At 37.9% G+C, this 20320-nt stretch overlaps 1 protein-coding gene across 1 annotated transcript in view; it reads left to right on the plus strand.

The window, feature by feature from the left end:
- Window positions 1-16452, plus strand: part of AP3M1 (adaptor related protein complex 3 subunit mu 1) — a 40416-nt gene extending 23964 nt beyond the window's left edge. The window contains exons 2-9 of the mRNA XM_044659054.1: window positions 1428-1703; window positions 2413-2584; window positions 7165-7302; window positions 10545-10630; window positions 11081-11214; window positions 12155-12362; window positions 13746-13890; window positions 14357-16452. Coding sequence (XP_044514989.1) covers window positions 1431-1703; window positions 2413-2584; window positions 7165-7302; window positions 10545-10630; window positions 11081-11214; window positions 12155-12362; window positions 13746-13890; window positions 14357-14457 — 1257 coding nt within the window. The 5' untranslated portion in view covers window positions 1428-1430 and the 3' untranslated portion in view covers window positions 14458-16452. The remainder of the gene's footprint in view (window positions 1-1427; window positions 1704-2412; window positions 2585-7164; window positions 7303-10544; window positions 10631-11080; window positions 11215-12154; window positions 12363-13745; window positions 13891-14356) is intronic.
- Window positions 16453-20320: the final 3868 nt, after the last annotated feature.

Raw genomic sequence — 20320 nt, forward strand, 5'->3', positions numbered from 1 at the left:
ATGAATGACTTCCTGTTGCATCTCAGCTTATAAGCACTTTTCTCCACCCAACAGTTCTCCCATGTCACATCTCAGGAACTAATCATAGTTCCTTAATTTGTCTAGCACTGCCCAGGGCTAGCAGTGCTTATGGGATCCACTTTGGTCTCTGAGGGTGTGAATTTCCTTTTCTAGTAAAAGGTTCTTCATGACTAAGTATGAAAGGAGAGGCGCTCCAAGTTCTTGATGGATTAAGTTAAAATGAACAAAGGGAGTTAAAAATTCCCTGTCACAGGACATAGTTCCAAATTGCCCTCCAGAATGGTTAGATTAGTTATCAACTATACCAACAATGCATTAGCATTCCAATTTTGCCACATCCCCTCCAACATTTATTATTTTTCTTTATTGTCATATTGACCAATCTAATAAGTATGACATAGTATCTCAGAGTTTTTTAGTTTGCATTTCTCTTAATCAGAATGATTTAGAATATTTTTTCCATATGATTATTGATAGTTCTGATTTCTTCATCTGAAAACTGCATATTTATATCCTTTGACCATTTATCAATTGGGGAATGGCTTGTATACTTTATAAATTTGACTTCTTTCTTTATATATTCGAGAATGAGAACTTTATCAGAAAAATTTGCTATACACATTTTTTCCCAGTTGTTTCCTTTCTAGTCTTGGTTACATTTTGTTTGTACAAAAATCTTTAATATAATCAAAATTATTCATTCTACATCTTGTAATGTTTTCTGTCTCATTTGGTCATACATTTCCCCTTTCTCTATAGATCTGACCGGTAGACTGTTCTCTGTCTACCCAATTTTTTTATTGTATCATATTTTATGTCTAAATCATATACTCATTTTGACCGTATCTTGCTATAGTGTTAGATATTTAATTTCTGCCATACTGTTTTCCAGTTTTTCCAACAATTTTTGTCATATAGTTCTTATCCCAAAGGTGGAATCTTTGGGTTTATCAAACACTAAAATGCTAGGGTCATTTTCCTCTAATTTATTACCTTGATTCACCATTCTATTTCTTAGCCAGTACCAGATTGTTTAGATGATTACTGCTTTATAATACAGTTTGAGATCTGGTACTGCTAGGCTACCTCTCTTCACTTCCCCCCCTCCCCCCCACTAATTCCCTTGATATTTTTGGCCTTTTGTTCCAGATGTATTTTGTTGTTACTTTTTCTAGTTTTATAAAATTATTTTTTTGTTGTTTGACTGGTATGGCATTGAATAAGAAAATTAATTTGGGTAAAATTATTTTTATTATATTGGCTTGGCCTAAATATGAGCAGTTAATATTTTTTCAGTTGTTTAGATCAAGGATGTGCTTTTTCATCCGTACTTGGTTCTGGAAAAAGAGAGTAAACCCTTGATGAATACCATTTGATGAGAAGAGTTTTAAACCTTCTTCCCCCAGAACATGATCCACAGTCTGTTTCTCATAAACTGTTCTGGTGACATCTTCCTGGAGAAGCATTGGAAGAGTGTCGTGAGCCAGTCTGTCTGTGACTATTTCTTTGAAGCCCAGGAGAAAGCTGCTGATGTGGAGAATGTGCCACCTGTCATCTCAACACCTCACCACTACCTCATCAGCATCTATAGAGACAAACTCTTCTTCGTGTCCGTCATACAGACGGAAGTGCCACCACTCTTTGTCATCGAGTTTCTGCATCGAGTTGCAGACACTTTTCAGGTTGGTTATTTATCATTTGGATCCTTAAGCTGCTTTACTAAAAGTTTTTACAGACATAGGATATAAAGACACCTAAATGTTGATATGTTCTTCAATTAGTGTTAAACATCTGCTCTTGAGTTTTGTTTCACCTTTATACTTTCTGTTAGAGGCTTAGTGGGTAGAGAGCCCAGGAAGACCTGGACTCCAACCCAACTTTGGACACGTGGACCAGTCAACTTTTCCACGATTTAGGCAACTATCTAAGGCTCTGAGTTGGCAGAGAAGAAGCCAACCAGCACTTGTAGACAAGTCCTTGCCAAGAGCTCCAGACACCAATGGAATCACAGGTCTAGACTCCATCCCTCTTGTGTCTTAAAGAATATAACAGATAAGACTCTTTATACATGTGCATTTGTTACACACACATGAAAAAAACACTCAACAACCCAGCATGATTATTATTTATGGCCTTTGCTCATATAAAATTATATTTCAGTATAATTTGTGAGATTTAATAGAAATTAAGTTGTCTTACTACATTTGAAAAATACTGCAAAAATGTTAATAGTGACGAGAATAGTACATAGAATTATAACTTAAGTGTTTCTTCTGTTTTGTACTTTATTACAGTCCTCAGACAAGGATTTGTGTTCATTAAAGTAAGCTCGTCCATCAAAAGTAAAATGGATTTGCTTTCCTTCATACACTATTATATACATTTTATTAGGACTACTTTGGGGAGTGTTCAGAGGCTGCGATTAAGGATAATGTGGTCATAGTATATGAACTCTTGGAAGAAATGTTAGATAATGGATTTCCCCTGGCAACTGAATCTAACATCTTGAAAGAACTGATTAAACCACCAACAATTCTGCGCTCAGTTGTCAATTCTATTACAGGTATGTATGGTAAAGTACTCTACTAAAAGCTGTACAGTGCTTTTATAAAGAAACCTACAACAGTATTAAAGCTAAATAGATTTTGACTGAAATGATTATCCAGTACATGCAACATCAAGTATCAATATTTTTTTAGTGGCCATGGCTAACAAGAGTGTTGTATTGATTCAGCAAATAATTCAGTTTAGCACCAGAATAGTCCCTATGTGATCAGAGCTTATTTTACTACTGACCAAACATTTTTGAAAAATAGGAGGCTGTTGATTTTAGTCTTTTTCAACATTACAATGCTATTACTCTTTTGTACCTTATTATAGTCCTCAGACATGTATTTGTATTCATTAAAATAAATTCATTCATCAGAAGCAAAATGTATTAGCTTTCTTTCATACACTGTTATATCCAATTATTCAGACTACATTGGGGAGTTCAGAGATTGTAGTGAAGAATAATGTTGGTCATATTATGGACACCTGGAGTCAGTGAGGCCTAAGTCCAAATATGGCCTCAAACTCTAGTTGTGTGACCCTGGGCAAGTCACTTAACCTCTGTCTGTTTCAATTTTCTCAACTGTAAAGTGAGAAAAATATTAGCATCTTTCTCCCAGGGTGGTTGAGAAGATCAAATAAAATCATATCTATAAAGCACTTAGCAGAGTGTCTGTCACCATAGGCTCTTAATAAATATTTATTTACAAGGCAGCCAGGTAGCACAGAGGATAGAGCACAAGGCCAAAGTCAGGAGGATGTGGGTTCAAATTTGGCCTCAAACACTTCCTAGCTGTGTGATCCTGGGCAAGTCACTTAACCCTAATTACCTTGCCCTTGCCACTCTTCTGTCTTAGAATTGATACTAAGTCAGATAGTAAAGGCTTAAAAAATTTTCCTTCCTTCATTTGTATACACAGCAGACATTCTAATCTGATGTAACCACATTAAATACTTAACACTGGAATACTTAATGAGCCTATCTATAATATCCTACTACACTTTAATTAGTACTTACGGTGCTTTATCCATGCAAAGGTTGTAGTAACAAATAAATAGTAAAATTATTTCATCCTCGAGACTCCTAATCATGTTAGCAGCTTTTACATCTGATTGGTTTAACTCTTGTATGTAGGCAAAGATAGGTACTTCATTTCAAAATATTTTTAGGAAAGTTTTGTGCTGTTTTTCTTTTTTAATCCTTGCTTTCTGTCTTTGGAACAACTCTAAGACAGAAGGGCAAGGAGTATTCAAATAGAGTTAAGTGACTTTCCCCATAGCCACACAGCTAGGAAGTTTTTGAAGCTAGATTTGAACCCAAGTCCTCAGACTCCAGGCCTGGCATTTTATCCACTATGCCACCTAGCTGCCCCAGAAAAGTGTTCTGAAACCTAGATACCCATAGAAGGGTTTCATCTAGCAGTATATATCATGTCCAATATGCTAGATAGGTGAAAGCCCTTCTTTAAAAGTATTCTTGCTCCCCTGGGTCAAAATTATTTTTTTTTTAAGTCTAGGTGATCAGTCAACAAATATTAATAACCCGCTAAGGCACAGTATTTGTGTCAACAAAGAAGTTTAAGGTGGAATCTTTTGCATAGTGGAGTTTAAGATTGAATAGGCAAAACATAAACGTTAAAATTTAATTAGCAACAGGAGACTTTTAAAGTTATATATCTGTAAGAGGATGAATGAATGAAAAAACATCTATTATGAGCTTCATAAATCTTTACATAGTACTTGAACATATATACATATTTGTATGTTTATGTATGTAATATAGATAGATTTGTATACATCAACATAAATGCATAAAGAAAAGCTTATATTCTGATAACATAATAATGTCTTACAAAAAAGAAATGCTTCTGGTTGCATCCTATGTTTTTTATTTTCACTACACAACAAACCTACCTTTTCCTAGAGTAACATCACTTATTAACATTGAATATGTATATTGATTAGTAAATTCTACAGCCAACTTAACACCTATGATGGATAGTTCCATTGTCCTTTGTATTTTTTATAATATTAATCATTCAGGGATTTTGTTGTCCATTATTATAGCATAAATTTGAGAAAATTAGCATTAAAGGTATATGCCCATAGGCAGCTACATGGCACAGTGGAGAAGAGTACTGATCTGGGAGACTCTTCTTCCTTAGTTCAAATCAGGCCTCATTCACTTACTAATAACAGTGAGACCTTAGGTAAGTCACTTAACCCTGTTTGACTTGTCCCCTTTATCTGTAAAATGAACTTGAGAAGGCAGTGGCAAACAACTCCAGTATCTTTGCCAAGAAAACCCCATATGGGATCAGGAAATCAGACATTACTGAAAAACTACTGAACAACAATGACAGTATGAAGTTTGAGATTCGTTGAGTATGGAAGTGCGTGTGCATGTGCTTACAGGGAGGGGCACACATGTATAGCATGTGTGCAGGTGTCATATCCCAGATTTGATCTAGCACCATTTCTTCCTCTATTCCAAACCCAATTCATTATCCATCTATATAGCTCTTATCTAAGTATATATATATTGATAACTAACTTTGTATACTGTGCCCACTTACATGGTACAGTATGAATAGCATGAATTTTCATCTTTTGTTTTTTCAGTGTAGTATCTTTTGCTTTATTTTTACTGAGGCATCTTTATAATGTAATTAGTATGTTTTCACTAGCAAATGGGAGCATCTTCCACAATCCTGGAGAATATTGTCACATTCCTTGTCTAGCACCTCCCATGAGCTCCAAACTCAGAGAAGAACTAGCATAGCTGTCACTGTACTCATCATGGACTCTGGGGTAATATGAATGTTTCCCACAAGATAGACCCTTGTCTAAGGAGAACCTTTTTCACAATTGCATTTTGCTCTTTTCATTCAAGTTCTTTACACAGTAAGAGTTTAGAGTTTATACCTGTCATTCTTTTTTAATCACATGTAGAAAACATTTTTGACAATTGTTTTCTGACATTTTACGATTCAGATTCTCTTCCTCTCTGCCCCTGCTCCTTCCCAAGGCAGTAAATAGTATGATATAGTTTATACCACTGCTTTTAGGTAACACATATTTCCATATTCCCCATACTATGAAAAAAAAACACGTATCACACACATACAATAAAAAAAACTCTTGAAGGAAATAAAAGTGAAAGGTGGCATTGCTATAAGCTGCAATTAGATTTTTTTACTTCCTTCTTTGGCTGTGGATAGCATTTTTTATCATGAGTCCCTTGGGGTTTATCTTAGAACCCTGTTTGGCAGATAATATTTTAGGTGTATCATATTTGTTACTGTATAGACTGTCCTCCTGATTCTGCTGTCTTAGTAGACCTACTGCCTATCACTAAGCTCACTCTTTGAGTCTTTCCACCTTAATAAGACCTTCTAGAACTTGAGATCACTTTTTACATTTTTAATTTAATTTTTTATTTTACTTTTAAACTCTTCTGTATTAAAGTAGATATTAAGTATCAGTTCCAAGGCAGAAGAGAAATAAGGCTAGGCATTTGGGGTTAAGTGACTTGCCCAAAGTCACATAGGACAGATTTGATCAGTTATGAAGAAAAAACCTTGAACATTAAGTAGTTCATACCTAGAGAGTGTATATTCTGATATTTGGACTTAGTTTGAATATTAATGATTTCTCACTCCTACTTCTGCCAAGCTTGGCTAACTGATGTTAGACTGGGTGTGAACTGCCTAGCTTTAGCTAAAGTTCCGGATACCTAAATGCACACAAAAAGAGCAATCAAGAAATTTTATAAAACATCATACGAAGAAAAACACATTTCAGACTCCAAGCCATCTAGTGATTAAATGTCACATTGTTACTGACAAGCTATCAAGATTGCTTCTGTTTAGTCATTTCAGTCATGTCCAACCATTCTGTTCATGACCCCATTTGAGGTTTTCTTGGCCAAGATCCTGAGCTGGTTTGCCATTTCCTTCTCCAGTTCATTTTACACATGAGGAATTGTTAACTGAATTGCTCAGGGTCACACAGCTGCTAAGTATCTGAGGCCTGATTTGAACTAAGGAAGATGAGTCTTCATGACTCCAGGCAGTGCACTAATGATTGGATTAATCTTAAGGTAAAGAGGAGGAAAGGAAAGGAAAAACAGTGGAAGACAATATCACTCTTCCTTTTGACCCTGCCTATGGGAATTATCTCCCTGACTTCATCTCCATGGAGTTAACCTTAACACCAAAGAACCTAGTTGTCTTGACCAAGTTAGCTTGATTCTCAGTGAAGACACTTTTTAGAAAGTTCTAAAACAACCAGTCCCTTCTTTTATCTGGCTGTAGGCTGAGTTTTGGGTTAGTTCCTGGAATCAAGTTAAGGAACTGTTAACACTTGGGAAGCAAGTGATAAAGTAAAGTAATACAACTTGATTTGACCTATTTCTGCTCTCTAAAAATTTGATCACATTGGTATAGATGCTTTCAACAAATACACATATAGCCTAGGATTAAACACTAAAGTTTATGTTCTCTAAATAGTTTTTTATGGATCAAGTTAGGGAAAGGTTTTTCTAGTGACAGTTCTACACAGGCATTTTTAACCTTCTCTCTTCATTTCCAGGCAGTAGTAATGTTGGGGACACACTCCCCACTGGACAGCTTTCCAACATCCCATGGCGTCGTGCAGGTGTGAAATATACAAACAATGAAGCTTATTTTGATGTCATTGAAGAAATAGATGCAATTATAGACAAATCAGGTAAGAGCCTCTGAACCTATTTAGGGGGAACAATAAAGCAACTGATAAAAGCAGAATGTACAGTTGTCACAAGTTCTCTGGTAAAAGGCATTGACCCAATGCTAATGATTTTTTTAAAGTCCATTCTTAATTTTTTAGAACTCTAATTTTAGTAACTCATTAGTTAAAAAGTTATTGAGCATGTATAGTTTAGTGTCTACCTTAAGCCTTACCCTTAATTTAGAGATGGCTGTGGTTGTGGATGAGGTCATCCTATATAAAAACTGTAGACATGTTTCATATTGAATAAAATTTAGAAGGGGGAGGGGGAGAAGCCTGGCACCAAAAGGCCCTATGTAGCAGGTGGATGTTTTGTATCCATCCCAGTCACAACTTGGGGTTGCTCTAGTAGGGCCTGAAGACCCTGGTTTCCTTAGGAGCCTCTCCCAAGCTTCTTAGCATTGAGGGGTTGTCAGTGTTGAACAGGAGGCCCCATGAACTCTCAGCATCTAGGACAGGGATAGTCATGACTCAAGGTCCCTTGAAACCCCAAGAAGTGTGGCCCTGGGGTTTGGGGAGGAGGGGAGGGAAATAACCCCTATTCTTTCTAGTATTCTTTGAGGACTGCCACATTTCTCAGATTACCACTCCTAGCTACTGTAGGGGTGAAAAAGAGGTTTTATGGGTTCAACATATTAAAGATGGTCGCCAGAGGATTGAACTATTATCAATCCTCAATTAAGAATAATCTCAAATCAAAATTGATTTTTATGGAAATTTATTTACATAAGAAGAGAGAGAGGAAGTACGGAGATAAGAATCTATCCCACTGATTAGTCCAGATAGATCTTAACCCTCAGCCTAGGGTTAAAGGTCCTGAGGCCCGGAGGTGAATGGAGCCAACTTCATTCACATAAAAGGAAGTTTCTTAATAGAAGTTCAGGAAGATTCTTTAAACTCACCATGTGGAACAGTCTCAGTCACGAACCAGCAAAGCTCCCTAAGGTCCCCTTCACCAAACCAGCAGCCACCTCACTCACTCCCCTCCCTCTTCTATAGGGGTCACGTATGGGTCACTTCCAGTGCCTTCCCTTAGCCTGCGTGTCCAATCACAATAGATGCTTGCGGTCCGTTAATTCTGATTCGTTACTCACTCTAACACATGTGGGTTAGGACCTCCCAGAATTGGAAGGTGTTCTCACCTTTGATGATTAAATCTAAAGATGGGCAGTGTAGACTTACTCTAATTATCACACTACATTGTAAAGTATAAGAGCTTTTTTGTTGTTTGTTTGTTTGTTTAATCCATACCTCTGTCTTAGAGTGGATGCTAATTATCAGCTAAGGCAGAAAAGCAGTAAGGCCTAGGCAGCTGGGGTTAAATGTCTTGTTCAGGGTCACAGCTAGAAAGTTTATGAAGTCATATTTGAACCCAGGACTTCTTATCTCTAGGCTTAGTGTTCTATCCACTGTGCTACCTAGCTCCCCCTCTTACCCCCTTTATTAGATTTATTTATTTAGACTTTTTTATGGTTACATGATTTATGATTTTTCCCACCCCTCTTCTTCCCCCCTCCTGGAGCTGACAAGCAGTTCCACTGGGTTATCCATGTATCATTGTTCAAAACCTTTTTCCAAATTATTCATATCTGTAGTAGAGTGATCTTTTAATATCAAAACTCTAATCATATTTTCCATGGAACCACATGATCAAACATGTTTTTTCTTCTGCATTTCTGCTCCCACAGTTCTTTCTTTGGATAGGGATAGTGTTCTTTCCCATAAATTCCTTTGGATTGTCTGGGTCATTGCATTGCTACTAGAAGAGAAGAAGTCCATTACATTTGTGCCATAGTGTATCCATCTCTGTGTGTAATGTTCTCCTGGTTCTGCTCCTTTCTCTGCATCAATTCCTGGAGGTTGTTCCAGTTCACATGGAATCCCTCCTGTTCATTATTCCTTTCACCACAATAATATTCCTTCACCATCATATACCACATTTGTTCAGTCATTCCCCAAACGATGGAAACCTCATTTTCCAATTTTTTGCCACCACAAAGAGCTTGGCTATAAATATTTTTGTACAAGTGTTTCTCTCTTTGGAGTACAAACCCAACAGTGGTATAGCTGGATCAAAGGACAGACATTCTTTTATTTTATTTTAATTAATTAATTTATTTAATAAAATTTAATAAAATTTTCCTATGGCTGCATGATTCATGTTCTTTTCCTCCCCTCCTCCCACTCCTCTCCCATAGCCAGTGAGCAATTCCACAGGGTTTTACATGTCATTGTTCAAAATCTATTTCCATATTATTAATATTTGCATTAGGGTGATCACTTAGAGTCTGCATCCCCAATCACATCCCCATTGAACCATGTGTTTGAGCAGTTGTTTTTCTGCTCCCACGGTTCTTTCTCATAAGTTCCTCTGGATTGTCCTAAATGATTGCATTGCTGCTAGTACAGAAATCCATTACATTCAATTGTTCCACAGTGTATCAGTCTCTGTGTACAGTGTTCTTCTGGCTCTGCTCCTTTCACTCTGCATCAATTCCTGGAGGTTGTTGCAGTTCACATGGAATTATTCCTTTGAGCGAAGTTGTATTCCATCAGCAACAAATACCACAATTTGCTCAGCCATTCCCCAATCAAAGGGCATCCCCTCATTTTCCAATTTTTTGCCACCACAAAGAGTACAGCTATAAACATTTTTGTATAAGTCTTTTTCCTTATTATCTCTTTGGGGTATATGCTGTTTGTACATAGTTCCAAATTGCCCTTCAGAATGGTTGGACCAATTCACAACTCCACCAGCAGTATATTAGTGTCTCAATTTTGCCACATCTCCTTTTTTGTCTTTTAAAAGGGCTACTTATTACAGTAACATTTATGCTTCATGACCATTAGCTTCAGGAGTTGATAGAGGAAGTATAATCCATTCTATTAAAAGAGTGGTTATGAAGATGATTTGTACCCAGGGTGGTATAGCCCTACAGTATTGTTTGATGGTGAAATAAAATAAATATGCTATTCCTCAGAAAACTTTAGCTTCCAAGACAAAGTTGGGAAGAGACAATAAGGAAGCTGAGGTCATGTAATGGATCTTCTTTTCATCAGTCTGTTTACTAAGGTGCAGAGCTGTCAGCCAACCTGACTCCCAGTCCAGTAACACTAGAGACATTGATATCCCCAGTAGAGATGGAGAGTCAAAAGGATCATATCAAAACTGCTGTTTAATCTTTTTTTCTCTCTTGCTTTAGGTTCCACAGTCTTTGCAGAAATTCAAGGAGTCATTGATGCTTGCATCAAGCTTTCTGGAATGCCTGATCTTTCCCTTTCCTTCATGGTAAGTTTTATTTTCCTTATCCAAAGTCTTGTGAACTTGGCAAACTCAAGAGTGTCAAGCAGCCCTAATGCACCCAGAATGACCATGTGAAATAGAAAATACTAAGAGTGGTTCCTAGGTCTTGGTCCTGGCAGCAGTGATTACAAATGCATCACTAAAATAATTCTGGTGCAGTTCCTCAAAAAACAGTTAAACTTGCCAGATTGCTAGACTTTTGGAAAAAGGTTCTGGAAATCTTAGCAATAATTGAAGTTGGCTACCCAGCCCCACAGGATTTTTTAAATGTCATTTTCATCACATAATAATAATTTTACTTTACTGCTTATTAAAGATGCTTGACATTTTAGTTCCTTAAAACCATTTGATTTTTCTACTTCTCCCTAAGATGTTACATTGCATTTTCATCTATAAGCATTAATGGCTATAAATATCTTTTTGTTTTTCTTGTAGAACCCAAGGCTTCTAGATGATGTCAGCTTCCACCCCTGTATTCGTTTCAAACGCTGGGAATCAGAAAGAGTCCTGTCATTTATTCCTCCAGATGGAAACTTCCGACTCATTTCCTACCGTGTCAGCTCACAAAAGTATATTGTTTTTTTTTTGTGTTTTTTTTTTTTTAATTTTAAACCCTTAACTTCTGTGTATTGACTTATAGGTGGAAGATTGGTAAGGGTAGGCAATGGGGGTCAAGTGACTTGCCCAGGGTCACACAGCTGGGAAGTGTCTGAGGCCGGATTTGAACCTAGGACCTCCTGTCTCTAGGCCTGGCTCTCAATCCACTGAGCTACCCAGCTGCCCCAAAAGTATATTGTTTTAATAGGGTTATTAGCTACTAATCTGCCTTGGCTGAATTAATTTTTGTTTTAGTCTACTGGTTGACACTGTCTTAAAATATTCTTTTTACCCATCCCCTTTTGAGTAAGCAGGCAGGAAGAAAAAAATTCAGAAAGATGAATTTTCATCAAGATCAAAGCAAGGAAGATAGGCCTTTGGAAAAGTCTATATGCATTTTGAGATTCTTCCCTAAATACCTTAGTATCTTTTCCCATTCTGTGGGCTAATAGCAATGTTAAAGATTTCCCTCAAGTCTCCCCAAAGAGACCTCAGTAAACAAATACCACAATATTTTCCTCTGGGCAGAGTTTGAAATGAAATATTTTGAGATGATGTGCACTAGCAAGAAATTGCCTGTTAAGTGTGTGTGTGTGTGTGTGTGGGGTGAGTTTTTTTAATTCTAAGGACTGACTATGGAATCTCTTGTGTCTTTGATCTGAGAGGATTTGGGGGGGGGGGTCCCAGTGTGCACCCAGGCCACAAATTGGCCCAGCTTGTTGGGCTTGCACTTATCTCCCAATATGGTACCCAGCAACAGCAATTTGCCATTCTAACTATCCTATTTTATAGATAAGGAAATCAAGGTTCTGGGAATTAATGGTCCTACAGTGGGTGGCAGAGGATGGTCTTTTACATGTGTGTACATATAACCACATAATCCCTCTCTTCTCCCTCCCCCCCCCCCCCCAGTTTAGTGGCAATTCCAGTGTATGTGAAACATAACATCAGCTTTAAGGAGAACAGCTCTTGTGGCAGATTTGATATTACAATTGGACCAAAGCAAAACATGGGGAAAACAATTGAAGGAATCACAGTGACTGTTCACATGCCCAAAGTTGTATTGAATATGAACCTAACTCCAACACAAGGCAGCTATACATTTGATCCAGTCACCAAGGTAAGGTGCTTATCTGGAATTTATCCATAGCCACATTGATTGTGCAGTCAATTTGTGATTCTTTTCTATGGGCAGGCTCTGCTTCAAACCTAAATTTCTCATTCATTAACTTGAGTTCTTTGGCATCTGTGTAAGCTGAGAATGCTGCCATCCACAAAGGCTTCCAAGCATAAAAAAGATACTTCTCTGAAGTATTTGGAGGACCTTAGGGGAATCAATTCTTTGTTCATTCTTTAGAGTATTTTTGCTTGAATTTGTGACCAATTTCAAAGTAACTGATATCTAGTATCTGATCATGGGCTTATAACAAAAACTTCTTATAGAAAAGAGAAAAAACCTTGGTTATTGTTAGCAAAATTAAACATCAGCTTCACTAGTTGTTGATGAAAATTGATTTTTAACAAAAGTGAAGGAAAAATAGGCATATAACTGTCTTTTTTCAATAGATGTATTACAATTTCAACTTTTCACTTATTGAAACTGGTCATTATAGCATAGAAATACAAATATGTCAATCTCCCAGGAAGCTATAAGGAAGCATATTATTCCTCTTCTAAGGTCACAGCACTTTCTGGGTGATGCTGCTTGGCAGAAAGAGGAGTTGAGGGACTAGAGAGGAAATGAGGAGCAGAAGAAAGAGCAGGGGTACAGCTGACCTTTATTTAGGAAACAAACCTGGTCTTAAGACAAAGTAAATAACTATTAACAACTCTGGATTTTCTGCATTCACTAGATTAAAATAACACATGAAAGCTGCACTTTGTAGATATAAATATAAGGTATATAGAGTATGATCTCTTGCTAAGTGTCCACAAAGTATTTTCTTCCCTTATAAGATATAAAAGGCCCTTCTTGTATTATTTGTGTGTATGGAAGGGTTTTCAGATAAGTAATAATATAAAAAATAATTCATTGCACCATGTTATTTCTGAAGAATTTGGTCCTTTTTTTTTTTTTTTTTTTTAAACCCTTACCTTCTGTCTTATTGATACTGAATATCAGTTCCAAGGTAGAAGAGAGGTAAGGGCTAGGCAATTGGGGTTAAGTGACTTGCTCTATCCACTGAACCACCTCACTTCCTCTCTGGCCCTTTTCAGTAGCTTAGTCATTGAGCTCTCTGACTTGAAGATAGTGAGTTAGGAGGATCTTAAAAAGTAGCCCCCAAACCTTGAGACTTGTTTAAAGTCTTGTAGCTGTTTGTGACAGAGCCAGCCCTAGAATCCAAGTTCCCTGTTGTCCATTCCAATTCTCCTTCCCCCACATTGTATTAAAAGGGAATGTGTTTACCTTTATATATAGTAGGCTTATGTTATTATCACTTTCACTTTGAAATATCTCTTTCAATGATGCATGGATAGTTTACTTTTGTTTTTATTTGTAAAGGTGTTAACATGGGATGTTGGGAAAATTACCCCCCAGAAGCTCCCGAGTCTTAAAGGATTGGTGAATTTACAGTCTGGAGCCCCAAAACCTGAAGAAAACCCAAGCCTCAACATTCAGTTCAAGATTCAGCAACTCGCTATTTCAGGTCAGGATATTACATTGAGTTTCCCATGCTTTGAGGGAGGTGAGCTCAATTGATGTTTAACCGCTATATGTCTTTCTCTAGAAAACATCACAAATTGATTTTTTTCCCTCAAATTACACTGTCTACTCTAATTTTTCAGGTACTGCTGATAAATAGCAAAACCACCATTAGCAAAGTAGTTTTCTTTGAAGGATCATAGCAATAAGTGACTTGGCCATGTTGCTCAAGCACTAAGGTAGAATCAGTATAAAAGCAGAATTTGTAATAAATAAGCAAATTTGAAACCCTATCTACTTTTGTGAGTAAATAGCATATGTTCAACTGAGGCTGTATCATCTCTGTATGGCAAGAATCAGGGCAGGGAGCAGCTTGTCTGGTTAAACCTCGGATGCTCATTCCTATTGTATATTTATTCAGGGCTGCATGTTTATACTCTCTTCCTCTTTCCTTCTGCCTCTTTCCACAGGCTTGAAAGTCAATCGTCTTGATATGTATGGAGAGAAATATAAGCCATTTAAAGGAGTCAAATATATCACGAAAGCTGGGAAGTTCCAAGTGAGGACATGAGAAGAGGCCATTCGTTCCACAAGATCAGTGTCTGTTTTCCAAGTGTCATTACAATCTGCTGCTTAGTGACTTCGGTTGCTGTTAGGTACCAAGTGGGTGGGAAATATTCATTATTTACAACATTTGTGTAGAGCGCCTTCTCTAAAAAAGGTAGCTTAGTGGTTGGAATAGATTTCTTAAACAGCTTTAAGCTAAGGAACTCTTTTCTAATGACTTAACTTATTTTTAAACTTGTCATTAAGAAATGTTTCAGAGCCAACAAGCAAATGGTGCTTGTTTCCACGGGCACATAGTGGTTTAGATGCTACACTCAGCAAAGCCAGGCAAGTGGTCATCCTCAGACCTCTCTGTCTTCTGGCCCTAACCTTGACCTGCAAGAGGCATGGAAATCCCTGGGCACTAGCCAGACTCTGTGGTCACGTGATAGCTGTAGCCAAATGTTATTCTCACTGATCTTGATGGTCCCAAATCAGTCTTCTCCCACCCTCCCCAGTTTACAGCAGACTGCCTCTTCAAGTGTTTGCCTTACTCAGCTTTTCACTTGTGCCATTAAGCAAGCATGGTAGCAAAGGCCCTTCCCATATAACTGATGGGGAGCACGATTGCTTCATTTTCACAATACTGGGTTTTGTATTTTTATAAAGGAAATTTTTATGTGTAGCTCAGATTTACTTTGATTTACAGGGACACCTTGCTGCAGTAAATGCCACCTGAATTATGGGCCACAGATTCAGCTCTTAGCACAGTAGAAATCATTTGTATCAGAGGAGACAAATGCTTTAATGAAAATACAAGAGAACACTCCATAAAGCAAGCACAAGATTTGGAGCTTCTGTGCAAATGAATAGCTAAAGATTAAATAGCAACAGAGAATTCAAATCCTTAACAAAGGTCTCTTAATATTTCCTACGTCTTAGCAGAATGGCCCTTTTGCCAGTTATCCTTGAATGCCTCGTGTCCACAGAAACCCATGTCCACAACATCGTGTTCTTTCATGAAAGTAAAGTTAGACTACTTCATTATATTTATTTAACATGTTTTGCTGAGATTAAAACAGTCATTTTGTAATAACAGACATGAGTTGATGTGGTTGACATCTCAGGCTGCTAAAGCCGAAGTTGAGTTTTGTTCAAAAAGGGTTTGAAAAACCTGACCATGGAAGTTTTGTTTAATTAAATGTGAAAGAGGATGTTTTGGGAGGCTAAGGGCTCCTTGATTATTTTTCACTTGTTGCCAATCAAACTATATAATCAAAACACCTCACTTCAGATTCTTTCCTCTTTCAGCCCCAACTATTTCCTTACCCTGTCAGTCAGTCTTACCCCCTTTTTAATATTACTTTTATCACTCAAAATCTAGAGATTAGAGTTGGTTCATGGAACTAATAACTGTCCCACTTTCAGGAATATATAGCTATTTCAGGTCATCCTCAGGGTTCTCTGGGGGCAAGTAAGCTCATATTTCCAACCTGACTAATAACCAGAAAGGAGATAAGACTTAGAAAAGGGAATGACACATAGATACTAGTTCAAACTTAATGTGTCTTTAGGTTTCATTTAAATTTCTAGGGTAATCAAAATACTGCCAAACTTTACTTATCTGTTTGCTATGTCTAAGATTACCTCAATTCAATTGTCTCTTTAAGCTTTTCTGCCCAGTGATCCTTCAACCTTCTGTACTCTTTCTATCCCTTGTCAGAGTTCCATAACTGGGCTCCTTTATTCCATTGGAATTCTTAATTCAACATTTTCATGTACTGTAAACTGGAATTAGGCATTTTTCTTCCTGTGACATCTTTTACATAGAAGCCCATGGTATGCAAGTAGTTTTCCTTGCTTTTAGAAATTCCTTCTGCTAAGCTTTCCCTGGTGGACTCTTGCTTCATTTGGTAATTGTATTATTTAGTAGAATTAGGTAAACTTCAGGTGGGGGATCTGATTCCTACATATCTTGCCAACACTGGCTGCACTATCAATAAAGAGATGAAAGCAAAGAGATGACTGTGGTGCAGACTGATTCTGTTGATTGAACTTTCAGACGTGCAAAGCTTCAGGACTTGTTTTGCTCTAAACATGATCATGTTTCACATTCATTCTAAAGAGAAACTGTCAAACTGAAGTGCATATCCTCTCCTTCCCAATTCTCATTCTCCAGGACCAGTTCTAGACATGTCAACAGCCATGCATATTATCTCTCCTAAAAACAAGTATCACCTTTCTGACCGTAGATACATGAATAGTGGAAGGTAATTAAATCCATTCTTCCCACAAAATGCAAAGCCCTATTTGGAGCTTAATAATAGCACTTAACCCTTGTAAAGCACATAGTTCAAACCAAGCCGAAAACATTCCGTTTCCTGATACTTGTAAAGGAATATGTCCTGAGAACAAATCATAGACTGGCTCTTTATAATTAATAAGCAGGAAATTTTTTCCCCTAAACATAGATACCAATAGATTACAGAATTAGCTTATAGTTTCCCAGAAAGGCTATTGCTATATATGTCCCTGTGGTACTCTAGGATTATCAGGACAGACAGCTCTAGATAGATATAGGCACCGAGCTGGCTTAGCGAAAATACACATCCAACCCTAAGTAAATAAAGAAATCCCTTCTACCTTGATTGAGTTCATTCTAAGATCATCTGGTCCAATGTCTTCCTAAAGATAAACTTCAGGCTTAGAGGTAAAAGGCCAAATGCAAGGTCATCCCGGAAGTTTACAGTAGGCTTGTACCTAGTTTCTGACTCAGATTCTTTCATGCAGGGAAGAGTTGGCATAGGAAGCAGAAAAGACAAAACTTCACAGGAAGGTATTCTAACTGCTCATTATTAAGAATCTAACCTAGAGGTGCCTCTCCATCCACTCAATTCTCCATATTGGGCTCATTGATGGAAAAGGCATTCTGGTCAGATGAAAGTGCTAGTTCCAAGCAGTCATGACCTGCATTCCCTAGCCAAAGTCAGCTCTGCCAGCCCCAGCCAAGCAAATGTAGAAACAGTACTCAAAGTAAAGAGGCAAATTTGACCTCATGGGATTGATATTTTGGTGGGATGAAATGGCCCCCAAATATGGTTTCTTCAAAAAAGGCTGAATTAAAAAGAAGTTGAAGGAAAAAGGTATATAGATATGGGAAGCATTCCAGAAGTGGGAAAACAAGATATGCAAAGCAATGGGTTGAAAGTCAACAGAAGAGAAAATAAAAATGGCTGTGTCATCATATATATCTCAAGAGGGAAAAAATAGAAGGGTTTGAGAAACTGTTCCCAAGCTTGGTGATGGTGTGGAACTTCATTTTCCAGGTATCCACTGGAGCTCTACCAAAAGGAGAACAAATAACTTCTTAACTTACCTTTGTGATCATTTCATCTTTTGCAAAGGGAAATTCTGTTCTGGATCTGATTCTCACTATCTTTTGAGAAGACAGAGATGTGGAGTAGATGATAATAAAACTGGGTAGGTGGCCAGGCTCTAAAAATAGTCATTGATAGCTCAGTCATCATGGCAGAAGGTCTCCAGGGGAGTACCTCTGGGATTTATAGTTGATCCTGTGTTGAGCATTTTTATCAATATCTTGGGTAAATGTGTAGATGATATTCTTTTCAGGTGTGCAGACAGATAACACAATTAGGAATAGCTAATACTGGAGAACAGATTCAGTTTGGGCTGAGTCTAGTAAGATAAAAGTCAGTAGAAGGGACAGTTAAATATGGATTGAAAACCAGACCTAGAGATAGAAGGTCCTAGATTCAAATCTAGGCTCAGACACTTCCTAGCTGGGTTATTACCCTGGGCAAATCATTTAACCCCCATTGCCTAGCCCTTACCACTCCTCTGCCTTGAAGCAATCAATACATATTATAAATAATAGTAATAATTTTTCAAAATTAAATAAGTCAATAGGGATATAAATCAAACACTTTTGGTGCAAAAAATTAATTTCAGAAGATGGAGAGGTATAGCTAGCAGTTTGAAGATTGACTCAGGCTTTTAGTTAAGTTTCTTATGAGTCATTGTGTGGAATCCAAAGAAACAATGTGGTCATGAGCTTTACTAAGGGAGACAGCTAACAGGAATAAGGTGGTGATCCCACTATATTTGTCAAGTGTCAGAGGCAGTGTCATGTTCAATTCTGGGTTCAATGTTTTAAAAACATTTCTTTTCCAAGCTACATTTCATACTTCCTCTGCTACCCTGAAGCCTCACTCCAGGCTAGGAATTCACATATTGGAAGTTTGCTCTTGTGGCCTTTCCCTCTGATGGGATGATTCTTCCCAGAACCTCCAGTTAACAAGGATGACTGAGCCAATCTTATCTCATTCTCCAGACTATATTTGTTTTCCTCTACTGTGGTCCTGTACCATCTCCTTATCCCCAAATTTAACAGCTTCTTTCTGTGTTGTTTTCCCTCTTTAGAAGGTAAATTCCTTGAAGGCAAGGACTTTATTTTTGTATTTGTATTTTCAGAGCTTAACACTGGTGCCTGGCACATAAAAACAAATTAACAAATGCTTATTGACTGAATGACATGCACAAACATCCTTTGGCAGCCAAGACCGCAAAGGCCCTTGAATGTATGTAATAAAGGATGAGCAGAACTGAACTGAGTATATTTCACCTAGAGAAGAGAAGGACTAGGAAGAATATGGTGACTGTCTTTCAAGTTGACCTATGGGGAGGGCAAGTTAGCAAGTCAGCTAAATTGAAATAGCAGATAACCTTAGAGACAGGTGGTGGTAGAAAGCAGGTACCTTAAAAACCATCACCACCACCACCACCTTGACCATCATTTCCCTCAGATTTTTTTTTAAACTCATACCTTCTTGTCTTAGTATCAATTCTAAGACAGAAGAGCAGCAAAGGCTAAGCATTTGGGATTAAATGACCTGCTCAAGACCACACAGCTCAGAAGCGGCTAAGACTAGATTTGAACTCATGTCTTAGCTGCCCCTACTGCTAGGACTGTGAATCCAACTATTTGTTTAGCACTGGGATTTACCATTTACCCTTGGACAGTAATGGAAACAGTCCAGGACTCTGAACCCAAGAGCCTTGGGATAGCAGCATCACGCCCACACCACTAGCCCAGCTTCCAGCCTGACCCCACAATAAACAAGGAGAGGAGTATCATAAAGAAGGGGACCACCTTCTCACCCCCAACTCTAGCCAACTGCCACCAATGGGCAGGGAGCTCAAGAGCACCAGGAATAGCAGTAAAGCCAGTCCTGCTCAGCCCAGCCAATGACCCCACCAACTGCCACCTTTCCTTAGATTGATAAATGGTCCAGGAATGGGAACACAAAAGCCTTGGGAACAAGGTGGTCCCCTTCTTTATGATACTCCAGACCATCAGTGGTTCCTTCTCTTTGGCTTTTATGTTGTTCCCACCTGATTTCCCCTTGCTGCCAGTCTCCATCATTTCTGCCTTTTCCAACACCTTGATTCTTACTCAAGAACTGTCCTTTTTAGGGGCAGCTGGGTAGCTCGGTGGATTGAGAGCCAGGCCTAGATGGGAGGTCCTAGGTTTAGATCTGGCCTCAGACACTTCCCAGCTGTGTGACCCTGGGCAAGTCACTTGACCCCCATTGCCTAGGAGCCAATACACAGAAGTTAAGGGTTTAAAAAGAACTGTCCTTTTTAGTCAACCAACAACCATCTTTTCTATGCCAGACCAAAAAAAAAAAAAAATGTATTAAGTGCTTATTTGACATGCTGCAGGTTCCTAAACTTACTGTGATGAGATATTAGAATTAAATTCACATCTCTACTACAATATCAACGCTTTACAGATTCTCTGACTATATCAATCTCTCAAGCTAAATGTCTGACCTGAAATTAGTACCACTAAAATAATACGCCATCTC

This window comes from Gracilinanus agilis, chromosome 2 (genome assembly GCF_016433145.1).
Source record: "Gracilinanus agilis isolate LMUSP501 chromosome 2, AgileGrace, whole genome shotgun sequence".
Taxonomy (NCBI): domain Eukaryota; kingdom Metazoa; phylum Chordata; class Mammalia; order Didelphimorphia; family Didelphidae; genus Gracilinanus; species Gracilinanus agilis.